This window comes from Muscardinus avellanarius (genome assembly GCF_963383645.1).
Source record: "Muscardinus avellanarius genome assembly, chromosome: 10".
Taxonomy (NCBI): domain Eukaryota; kingdom Metazoa; phylum Chordata; class Mammalia; order Rodentia; family Gliridae; genus Muscardinus; species Muscardinus avellanarius.
Genome location: NC_137796.1, coordinates 329201 through 341637, shown reverse-complemented (window position 1 = coordinate 341637; position 12437 = coordinate 329201). Strand labels below are relative to the sequence as shown.

Genomic DNA, 12437 nt, shown 5'->3' with positions numbered 1-12437 from the left:
CCTAGCAAGAACCTGTTTGAAAATATTTTTTTCTCTCAAAATAAAAAATAAAACAGGAATGAGGGTGTAACTCAGAGGTAGAATGCCCCTGGGTTCAATCTCCAGTATCTCAAAGAAAATAAAGAAAGAAAGAATTAGAACCAGGGGCACTTGGGAGACTGAGACAGAATGATCCAAGTTCATGGCCAGTCTCAGCTACTTAGTGAGGCCCTCTGCAGAGTCTCTTAGTGAGACCCTGTTTCAAAAACAAAGAACAAAATATCGGGCTAGGAGTGGAGCTCAGAGGTAGAATGCCCTTGGATTCTATCCCTGGTACCACAAGAAAGAAAGAAAGAAAGAAAGAAAGAAAGAAAGAAAGAAAGAAAGAAAGAAAGAAAGAAAGAAAGAAAGAGAGAGAGAGAAAGAAAGAAAGAAAGAAAGAAAGAAAGAAAGAAAGAAAGAAAGGAAAAGGAAAGGATCGCCTTCTGTGGCCCAGATATAATTCATGATGGAAAGGCTGGGATGGGGGGGATACTAATTTCTAGCCATGTATTTCAATTTATCTCTTTTGAAAATTTGTTTATGTATAGCTTTTATCTTATTCATATAAGTAAATATGGTAGCCATCTCTTTAGCAGGAAACTAAATCTTTGAGTTAAAGGATCGATGTAGATTTGTATGGCCAAGGTTAAAGGGCTTCCTATATGAGTCCTTATGACTTGATTAAAAACCCCAACAAGGAAGTGTATAGCTGAGTTTGGTTCTCTGAAATGATGGTGCATAATTTGTGAGATTCAAACACAATTTTTTTAGAGGGGGGGATTTAACCCAAAGGTGTTCTGCCTGTGAGCTACGCCCTCAGTCATTTTACTTTTTATTCTGAAACAAGGTCTCACAAAGTTGTACTGGGAATTAAACATGAGTTGTACTGTATTTTATTTTTAGTGTGTATGCAGTACTGGGGGTGGAACCCAGGAGCTTTTCTACCTCCAGGCTATACTCCCAGACCTATTTTTATATTTTATTTGAAAACAGGGTCTCACTAAGTTGCTGAGAGCCTCACTCAGTAGCTAAGGCTGGCTTTGAACCTGTGCGATCCTCCTGTCTCAGCCTCCCAAGCGCAGGGATTACAAGTGTGCACCATCACGCTCGGCTCTGTACTGGGTTTTAAACCTTGTTCTGTTTCTGGGCTACACGCCCAGTCTTAATTTATTTTTTGCTTTAAAACAGTCTCACTAGGTTGCTGAGAATCGCACTACTTGCTGAGGCTGTCCTTGGATCTTCTATCCTCCTGTCTTAGCTTCCCAAGTCCTGGGAGTATAGGCATGTGCTACCAGATATTTAAGGTTAAAACTTAGAACAAAGCCAGGTGTGGTGGCGCACGCTTGTATTCCCCGCGCTTGGGAGGCAGAGACAGGAGGATCGCGCAGGTTCGAAGCCAGCTGCGCGCGCTGGCTTAGGGGACCCTGTTTCCAAAATAAAAATGTAAAAATAGGTCTGGGAGTGTAGCCCGGAGGTAGAAGGGCTTCCAGGAACCCCAGTACCACAAAAAAAAAAAAAAAAAAAACTTAGAACAAATTAGTGAATGAAGATAATTTTCTGAAACAACAGCTGTTACATAATGAAAATGTGAAGGATGAGATAATAACTTACATTTTTGTTATTCCCCCTAGAACTTTCCCTATCTCACACTTAAATGGGGGAAGGAAAACATATCTAGAAACATACTTTGGGTTTCCTCCTTACTTAATCTAGCACAGGACAATTACCTGGCACATTTACACAATCGGCTGCACAGCTCTGTTCTTCCCTGGAGTACTCTGGTTCCTAGTGCCTCTGAGCCCCAGGTTTGGTCAGTTTTTAAACACAGGAACAAAACAAGCTCAAAAAACAGGATGTGTACACAGCAGAAAGCCACTATTTGAAGAAATTTGAGTTTCATGAGTGTGTGTGTGTTGCTGGGAAATTAACACAGTGGAATTCTACCTCTAAGCCATACCCCCAGCCTTATTTTACTTTTATTTTGAAAGAGGGTCTTGCTAAATTACTGAGGCTGGCTTCGAAACTGCAAACTTCCAAGCCGAGTGTGGTGGTGCACGCTTGTAATCCCAGCATTTGGGAGGCTGAGACAGGAGAATTGTGGTTCGCGGACAGCCTCAGCTACTTAGTGAGGCCCTCCACAACTTAGTGAGACTCTGTTTCCAAATAAAGAATAAAAAAATAGGACAGGGGGTGTAGCTCAGAGGTCGGATGCCCCTGGGTTCCATCCCCAAACCCATTTAAAAAAAAAAAAAAGAAACTACAAACTTCCCATCCCAGCCTCCCAAGTACTCCAAGTACTGTGCCATCATGCCATTTTTTATTAAAGAAAATAAAAAGCTCTCTGTTACTCAACAAATTAAGAAGATAGGCTATAACTTACCTATAAAGGAACTAGAACGGTCCGTGGAGGCCTTGTGACTGTCACAATCAATCAATTTGCTGAGACACAATTTTTTACAGGGTGGATCTTCTACCTTGAAACCAAAACACAGAGAATACCACTTTTTTCCCCCTGGTACTGGGGATTGAACCAAGGGGTATTCTACCTCTGAGCTGTACCCTCAACCGTGTGTGTGTGTGTGTGTGTGTGTGTGTGTGTGTGTGTGTGTGTGTGTATGTGTGTGTATTACTGGGAATTGAACCCAAAGGCATTCTACCTTGGAGCTACACCCCCAATCCTACTTTCTTTTTCTTTATTTTGAAATAGAGTCTCACTAAGTTGTGGAAGGCCTCGCTAACTAGCTGAGGCTGGCTGTGATCCTGTGATCCTCCTGTCTCAGCCTCCCAAGTACTGGGATTACAAGCGCGCACCACCACACCCAGCTACCCCAGCCCTTTTAAATTTTTATGTTGAAACAGGGTCTTACTAGGTTGCAGAAAGCCTATGTTCCTGAAGCTGGTTGTGATCCTCCTGTCTCAGCCTCCCAAGTACTGGTTTTACAAGCCTGAGACACCATGCCTGGCTAAGAATGCCACTTTTTTTTTTTTTTTTGGCAGTACTGGGGATGGAACCCAGGGGCATTTTACCTCCAAGATATACCCTTTGGCCTATTTTTTATTCTTTATTTTGAAACAAGGTCTCACTGAGTTGCAAAGGGCCTCACTAAGTAGCTGAGGCTGTCCGTGAACCGTGATCCTCCTGTTTTAACCTCCCAAATGCTGGGATTACAAGCGTGTGCCACCACACCTGGCTGAGAATGCCACTTTTAAAATTCAATTTAACAGCTAAGCATGGTGCCGCGCACTTATTATCTCAGAACGTGGGCTGAGAGAGGAGAATCGCAGGTTTGAGACTAGCCCCAGCAACTTAGCAAGACCCGTTACAAAATAATAAATAAATAAATAAATAAATAAATAAATAAAGCCACTGGGCATGGTGGCGCATGTTTGTAATCCCAGTGCTTGGGAGGCTGAGACAGGAGAATCGCACAGATTCAAAGCCATCCTCAGCTACTGAGTGAGGCTCTCAGCAACCCTAACCCTGTTTCCAAATAAAGTATAAAATAGGTCTGTGAGTGTAGCCCCAAGGTAGAAAAGACCTGGGTTCAACCCCCAGTACCACAAAAATAAATAAATAAATAAAGCCGGGCATGGTGGCATATGCCTATAATCCCAAGTACTTGGGAGGCTCAGATGGTGGAATGGCAGGTTTGTGGCTAGCCTTAACAATTTAGTGAGGCCCTCTGCAACTTAGCAAGATTGTTTCAAAATAAGAGAATAAAATAGGGCTGGGAGAAGGGTATGGTGGCACATTCTTATAATCCCAATACTTGAGAGGCTAAGACAGGAGGATCACAGGTTTGTGGCTAGCCTCAGCAACTCAGTGAGGCCCTGTTTCAAAATAAAGAATAAAAATAGTGCTGGAGGTATAGGTCAGAGGTAAAATGGCCTTGGGTTCAATCCCCAATACAGAAAAAAAAAAAAAAAATAGAGCTAGAGGTATATAGCTCATAGTTAAAATGCCTAGGTTCCACTCTCAGTATCACAAAAATAAAATAAAATATAAATAAAATAAAATAAAATAAAATAATAAAAAGGGCTGGGGGTGTGACTCAGAGGTAGTAAATGACCCTGAGTTCACATTCAGTAAAAACAGCAGCAAAATATTAATTTAACAAAGAAGAAAAAAATTCAAGCTGCATCATATAATGCTTGCCCACTGGACATTCTCAATTATGTTAAGATGTGCAACTCAAGCCGGGCGTGGTGGCGCAGGCTTGTACTCCCAGCATTCTGGAGGCTCAGACCAGAGGACTGCGGTTTGCAGACAGCCTCAGCTACTTAGTGAGGCTCTATGCAACTTACTGAGACCCGGTTTCAAAATAAAGAATAAAAAATAGGGCAAGGGGTGTAGCTTGGAGGTCAAATGCCCCCGAGTTCCATCCCCAAACCCGCAAAAAAATAAAAAAAAGTGCAACTCGCCAGGCGTGGTGGCACACGCTTATAAACGCTGTACTTGAGAGGCTAAGACAGGAGGATTGCAGTTCACAGACTTAGTGAGGCCCTCTGCAACTCAGTTCAACCCTGTCTCAAAATAAAGAATAAAAAATAGGGACGGGGATGTAGCTCAGAGGTCAAATGCCCCTGGGTTTCATCCCCAGACCTGCAAAAAAGTAAAATAAAAAAAGAATAAAAAACAGAGCAGGGAGCCAGGCGTGGTGCCAAACACTTGTAATCCCAGCATTTGGGAGGCTGAGACTGGAGGATCGCCGTTCAAGGACAGCCTCAGCTTCTACTTAGTGAGGTCTTTTGGAACTCAGTGAGACCCTGTTTCAAAATAAAGACTAAAAGCCGGGCGTGGTGACGCACACTTGTAATCCCAGCATTTGGGAGGTTGAGACCAGAAGATTGCGGTTTGCTGACAGCCTCAGCTAACTTATTAAGGCCCTGTGCAACTTAGTGAGACCCTGTTTAAAACAATAATAATTAAAAATAGGACAGGGGGTGTAGCTCGGAGGTCGAATGCCCCTGGGTGTTCCATCCCCAGACCAACACAAAATAAATAAAAAATTAAAAAATAAAGACTAGGCCGGGCGTGGTGGCGCACGCTTGTAATCCCCACGCTTGGGAGGCGGAGACAGGAGGATTGCGCAGGTTCGAGGCTAGCCCCGCGTGCTGGCTTAGGAGACCCTGTTTCCAAATAAAAATGCAAAAATAGGTCTGGGAGTGTAGCCCGGAGGTAGAAGGGCTTCCAGGAACCCCAGTACCACCAAAAAAATAAAAAATAAAAAAAATAAAGACTAAAAAAAAAAAAAAAATAGAGCTGGGGGTATAGCTCAGAAGTAGAATGCCCCTGGATTCCACCCCCAGTACCGAAAAAATAAAAATAAAAAATAGGGCAGGGGATGTAGCTTGGAGGTAGACTGCCCCGGAGTTCCATCCCCAGTACGACCAAAAAAAAAAAAAAAAATCAATTTACTAAAGCCTTTTGAGATTTTTTTTTTTTTTTTTTTTTTTTTTTGCGGGTCTGGGGATGGAACCCAGGGGCATTTGACCTCTGAGCTACACCCCCTGCCCTATTTTTTATTCTTTATTTTGAAACCGGGTCTCACTGAGTTGCAGGGGGCCTCACTAAGTAGCTGAGGCTGTCCGCGAACCGTGATCCTCCAGGTCTCAGTCTCCCGAATGCTGGGATTACAAGCGTGCGCCACCACGCCCGGCTTTGAGAATTATTACTAAATTCTTTATTTTTTTGCGGGTCTGGGGATGGAACCCAGGGGCATTTGACCTCCGAGCTACACCCCCTGCCCTATTTTTTATTCTTTCTTTTGAAACCGGGTCTCACTGAGTTGCAGAGGGCCTAAGTAGCTGAGGCTGTCCGCGAACCGCGATCCTCCTGTCTCAGCCTCCCGAATGCTGGGATTCCAAGCGTGCGCCACCACGCCCGGCGTACTAATTTCTTTTCAACTGCTGTGTGTGTGTGTGTGTGTGTGTGTGTGTGTGTGTGTGTGTGTGTGTGTGATACTGGGGTTTGAACCCAGGAGCATTCTACCTCCAAGCAGCACTATTTTCTTTTTATCTTGAAGCAGGGTCTCGCTATGTAGATGAGTCTCACCACTTGCTGCGACTGTCCCCGGAAGCTGGGATCCTTCAGTCTCAGCCTCCCAAGTACCGGGCGTACAGCCCGGGGCCACCACACCGGCTTTCAACTGCTTTTATCTCAAAGACACAGACTGTCACGTCTTCTTCTCCGCTAGTCAGCGCCTAACACTTGTTTCCATCAGATACCCAGGCTGCCCGAGGCCCTGCTGAAGAAGCCTGACCTCGGGCTGGGCGTAAAGCGCCAACCTGGGTCAGCCTGCAAGACAAACCGACTTTCCCGTACCTCAAGCAGAAGGTCCTGCAGGCTCTGGTGGCGCCTCAGGAGCTGCACCGCTGATTCCTTTAACTGCGGCTCCCTTTCCGGGTTGCATTTTTGCCTTGTGACCCTTCCCGCTAAGGGGGAAATCAGTTTCAAAACACGACAGCAATCCCGAGGGGCTCGCCGCCCTCGGCGCCCCCGCGGCTCGGGTCCCACACAGCCCTCCCCGCCCTGCTGCGGCCCGGGCAGCGGTGCCGCGGGGAGGACGGCCCGCGGGCGGCCAGGCAGCCACGGGACCCGCGGGGCCGGGAGGGCGGCCGGGGGGGGCGCCGGAGGGGCGGCCGGGACCCTACCCAGGAGCTCGGCCCAGGATCGGCGGCGCCCAGTCGGCCCCACGGCCCGGGCCGCGCCGGGGACTGACGCGTCGGACATGTCCAGGGCTCCTACCACCCCGGCTGGCGCGCCGCAAAGCCCGCGCTGCCTTCCCATTGGCTGCGACATCGGCGCGCGTTGATTGGAGGGTGGCTTCAAGGCCACACCCCACGGGGCGGAGTCGTCTCGGCCATCTTGGAAGTGGCGTCCGGTAGAAATATCTGACAGCCATGTTGGTGGTGGCCACCCCGCAAGGACCCCTTGACCACTGGGGCACTTTCGAGCTGGGTGTAGAGTGGCGAGTTTGGGCGGTTCCCAGGGACAGTGGTACCAGTGCGAGGAAACCGCGACATCCCTGGTGCTTCTTTCCTGGTAAGAATGACCCAGGAGTGGTCCTGAAGGGATAGTCGGAGGAACCCGATAGGGATGCCGAACACCTCGTGCCAGGCACACGGCGCACACCTGTAATCCAGTACTTGGGAGGATTGCATGGTCGAAGACAGCCTCAGGAAGCAGTGAGACTCATCAGCTTAGGGAGATCCTGTTTCAAAATAAAAATAATTTAAAAAATAGGACTGGGAGCCGGGTGTGGTGGTGCATACTTGTAATCCCAGCATTTGGGAGGCTGAGACCTGAGGATCGCGGTTCGCGGACAGCCCTGTTACTTAGTGAGGCCCTCCACAACTCAGTGAGACCTGTTTCAAAATAAAGAATAAAAAATTGGGTAGGGGGGTATAGCTCGGAGGTCAAATGCCTCTGGGTTCCATCCCCAGACCCGCAAAAAATAAAAAAAATAAAAAAAATAAATAGGACTGGGTATGTAGCTCGGAGGTAGAAGGCCCCTGGGTTTAATCTCCAACGCCAATAGACAACAAACAAAAGAAAAATAGACAAAATAGGGCTGGGGGTATAGCTCAGAAGTAGAATACCCCTGGGCTCAATCCCCAGTACCCCTTCCCCACAAACAGACTGCTTGAGGTTCCCTTATAAAGACAAGGGGCCCTTCCCGTCCCCACACTAGGAGGTATATGAAGTCTAGAGGAGCAGACCAATGTTGGATCCAGAGCAGGTCCAGGAAGCCCACCGGGGAGTCCCCACTGCACTCAAAGGGAGCTGGCCGGGCCAGAGGGGCCCAAGTCTGCACAGCAGGAGGCCGCTCTCCCTCATGCAGAGTGTATCTCCACACTTCCTAGAAGGATTCATCTCCAAGGAATGGGTGGGTGGACTCTCACCACTCACAAGCACACTTGGAAGCTGCATTGCTCCAAATTCCTGGAGCACAGCTGAGCTAGGGGAGGTGGAGGTGGGTGGGGAGGGCCTGTGGGGAAGCCCTGTAGGAGCTGCCACCCATCCCACTTAGAGCAAGCTGCAGCTCAGAGCCCAGCAGACACGTGTGGTGCACACACACCACGTACCCACAGTGTATACACACAAACACACCGTGTATGTAAGTGCCAGTTCACACGTGCACATGTACACAATATTCACATACACACTATGTGTTTACACAGCATGCACACATGACACTTGTGTGCACAGACATGGAGCATGCATGTGCGCACACAGGATTCCAGTGAAGTCCAACTACTTTCTTTCCAGCAAAAACGATTCATCAGTGGTGCTGGGGGAAAGGTAGGAGAGAAAAGGCTGGTGTGGTTACATAAAAGTGCCGGATTCCTGAATGCAGCCCGAGAGGAGATGTTTGGAGCCCGAGAGGAAAACAGATGCTCAAGAAAGGCCTGAAATGGCCACCATTGCCTTACTCAGGCTACCTCCCAGGGAAGGCCAACCAGAGTGGAGGAGCCTGCGCCAGGCCTGACCCTCAAGTTTTCAAAGGACCAGAGTCGTCCACCCTGCCTGCCAGAAGGTGGCAGTATCACACGGCTAGTTAGAACTGCTTTGCACCTCAAAAAGAAAATTTAGCTAGAAGAGACCCCAAACTGAAGGGAACCAATGCAGCCAAAGAAAACAGTCCATAAAAACCCAGCACTAAGCCAGGCGTGGTGGCACACACCTGTAATCCCAGCACTTGGGAGGCTGAGACAGGAAGATTGCACAGGTGAGGCTCTCAGCAACTAAGTGCAAGTCTGCTTTCAAATAAAGTATAAAAATAGGTCTGGGAGTATAGTCTGGAGGTAGAAAGCCTCTGGGTTCCACCCCCAGTACCACACACACACAAAAAAAATCCCAGTACTTAGGAGGCTGTGACAGGAGGATCGTTCTAGGTCAGCCTCCGCAATTTTGTGAGGCCCTCTGCCCTCTGCAACTTAGGGAAACCTTGTTTCAAAAATAAAGACTATAAGGCCTGGCATAGTGGCGCTTGTAATCCCCCCCCCCCCCCCGCCGCCCGTGCGACCCTGTTTCAAAAAAAAAAAAAATAGGTCTGGGAGTGTAGCCCGGAGGTATAAGGGCTTCCAGGAACCCCAGTACCACCAAAAAAAGTAAAATTAAATTAAAATAAATAAATAAAGACTATAATAGGGCTGTGGGTGTAGCTTGGAGGTACAATGCCCCTGGGTTCAATCCTCATTACCAAAAAAAAAACCAAACAAAAAAAAAAAAAAAAAAAAAAAAACAACTCAGCACTATGGTCAGGACCTTCCAGTGTATATCTTTTTTGCACCTTTGAACACTAAATCCTGTCAAAGTCATCAACATCAACTTGTACAGGAGTTTTCACAATTATTCCTCTAATCTTCCAATGTTCAGGCCCCAAGCAGGCAGCGAAGGCCCAGATCACCATCCGAGCTGGAACGTCAGCTGTTACGAAGCTTCCTGCAGGTACAGCCAGAGGCTCTTGGCTGGTGTCTAAGCCACACGAGGCAATGTGTTCCATTCTGTGCGTTTGTGTGTATGTGAGAGATACTGGAGATTGAACCCAGGTACGTTCTACCTCTGAGTGAAACTCCCAGCCCTAGCCCTATTTTTATTTTTATTTTGAAAAAGGATCTCGCTAGGTTGATGAGATTCTCACTACTTGCTGAGGCTGTCAAATGTGTGATCCTCCTGTCTCAGCTTCTCAAGTACTGGGATTACAGGCGTGCACCACCATGCTCAGGTGTTTTTATTTTATTTTGTGGAACCCAGAGGCATTCTACCTCTTGTTTTTTACTCCCAGCTTGATTTTATTTCTTATTTGGAAACAAGGTCTTACTACATTGCAGAGGGTTTCACTAAGTTGCTGAGGCTGGCTTCGAACCTATGGTCCTCCAGGCTCAGCCTTTCAATTACTGGGATTACAAACATGCGCTACCATCCTTGGCCCAGCTAATTTTTTAGCACTGCACCTGCATTGAGCTACATCCTGGCCCCCCAGATAATTTTTTTAAATTTTGAAACAAGGTCTTAGCCAAACGTGGTGGTGCACACTTGTAATCTCAGTACTTGGGAAGCTGAGACAATAGGATCACAGATTCCAAGCTAGCCTCAGCAACTTAATGAGGCCCTCCACAATTTAGTGACACAATTATTTCAAAATAAAAATAAGATAGGGCTAGGGTCATAGCTCAGAAGTAGAATGCCCTTGGGCTCAATCCCCAGTAACACATACATACACACACACACACACACACACCAGACGCAAAATCTTCAAGTGACTTTGAATGTCCTCCGTGGACTTGCAGAGCCCTGATGAGACCTCAAGAGGGAGCACCTCCATAGGCCCCCTCCGTCTGTGTCTTGCAGAAGCCCACCTACTATTCCTCCCACTCTTCCAGGTTTCCCCCTTCATCTTAGCTTTGCCCGGAGACCTCGCCAGGCCGCATCTCACCCTGGATCCTCTCTGTCCAGGTCCAGCTGCATTTCACCTCTAGCTTCAGACGCCAGCCCAGAAACCTGTGGCCCCCTTCCCAGAGCCCTCCCTCCGTGCTGTCGTGGGTTCCCTTTCACAGACCAAGCACAGCCTGCCTCTGTCTGGCATCCCCTGGGATAAATGGCTCATATCGTTATCCCAAAATAAACCTACAACACAAAACCACAGCTTCTCAGGTTTCAGCTTTTCCTCTCAGACCCCTGAGGTCTGGGCCTGCCTGGCTGCACAGAGTCCGACAAAGAGCACATTCAGGGTCCTCTGCGTCCTGGTAAGGTGAAGCTCAGCTGCACGGGATCCCTGGGGAGAAGCTGACCTGCTTTTGAAGCTGAACTGGACCTGGCAAGGTGTGGGCCAAGAACCTGTGGACTCCACTTTCCGCAGGTAAAGTGCTCCCTGTGTCCAGGAGCTCCCGGCCTTGCTCCAGAGCTTTGATCCTGGCTCACTCCGACCTTTGTGCCTGGGCACCTCACCTGTTCTTGCTACATGGCCCTGAGTCCTGAGTCCTGCACTCCTGAACTACAGCACCCTGGAATCATCTCTAATCACAGCCACACGACACCTGGGATCCAGTCCCCACGTACACTTTTGGCCTCCAGGAACCTTTAACCAGATCCCTCCACCCTCTGCGTCTGCAAAGACGCTCAGGTAAATTCCCAGAGCTCTTCAGACTGTGCCAGCCACTGTCACCAGCCACGTTCCTCCCTGCCCCGCCTGCTGCAGGCCGTAGCAGGCACATGATTTACAGTAGTATTTTTTTCAAAGCTCCAAACAGAGCATGAGAAAAAGCAAGCCTAGCGGGTGGGGCTTCTGCTCACTCACCGTGGCGTCGTATCCCGCCAGTGCTCTCCCTCTGTTAACAGAGGGGCAGGGACGTGGATGGGGGGCTTCTCACTGGGCTTTTCCAGGCTAAGGCACTGGTGCCTGCGCTGTGCAGTGTGAGCAGACACCTGGCATCTAAGGTGACTTCTTTTTTTTTTTTTTTTTTTTTTGCGGTACTGGGAATGGTACCCAGGGGCATTCTACCTCTGAGCTATACTCCCTCACCGCCTGCCCTATTTTTATCTTTATTTTGAAACAGGGTCTCACGGAGTTGCACAGGGCCTCACTAAGTAGCTGAGGCTGTCCTTGAACCGCAATCCTCCTGTCTCAGCCTCCCGAATGCTGGGATTACAAGCGTGCGCCACCACTCCCAGCTTAAGGTGACTATCTTGGAAGTGTCTTTGTGAATATTAAACTTGATGAAGTAATGATCCAGTTCCATGGGTTAATCACTGCACTGTCACTCTAGTCTGTCCCCAGGCAGAGCAGCTTACGGTTGCCAATGGTACCTCGTTTCCTAATCTACTGAAAAGAAAGCATGCCACAGGTGATCCAAGAATTGTGGAAATGGTCTGGAGCCAAAGCTTTCCAAATTATGGGTTAATGACTGGCCCAGAATCATTTTTACTATACCTGTCAGGTTTTTTTTTTTTTAACCTCTGGGAATATGCTGTTTTATTTCTAAAATCCAGGCACAAGCTCAAGTTGTGGGAGAGCTGATATTTCTTTGATTCTGAGGTCCTGTGTTTCATCTCCATGGACAAATAGCTAAGTGTTTAGCCAGGAGTTAGGAGGTAACAGTATCAACTCTGACTTCAGTTACTAGTTGATGGAACTCATCATCATACCGAATGCTTGCCAACCAGATCAGAACCCAGCTGCAGCTGGTTACTAGAGCCCTGGGCCAATTTAGTCAGTTACTGAATGGATTTACTCTTCAGTTCTGGTGATTATCTTAAAAAGTCATTCTTAAGCCAGGCATGGTGGCACATGCTTGTAATCCCAGTACTTGGGAGGCTGAGACAGGAGGATCACAATTTCAAAGCCATCCTAAGCAATTTAGCTCTGAGTAACCTGGAGAGGCCCTTTTCCAGACAGCTCAGTGGTAGAGTG

The 12437-nt window shown here is 47.9% G+C and overlaps 1 protein-coding gene across 1 annotated transcript in view; it reads right to left on the bottom strand.

Annotated features, from left to right (window-relative positions):
* FANCA (FA complementation group A) overlaps positions 1-6823 on the bottom strand; it is a gene marked incomplete at both ends in the record, with an annotated part of 72245 nt that extends 65422 nt beyond the window's left edge. Inside the window, 3 exons of the mRNA XM_080702852.1 lie at positions 2402-2495; positions 6347-6456; positions 6676-6823. Coding sequence (XP_080558978.1) covers positions 2402-2495; positions 6347-6456; positions 6676-6823 — 352 coding nt within the window. The remainder of the gene's footprint in view (positions 1-2401; positions 2496-6346; positions 6457-6675) is intronic.
* Positions 6824-12437: the final 5614 nt, after the last annotated feature.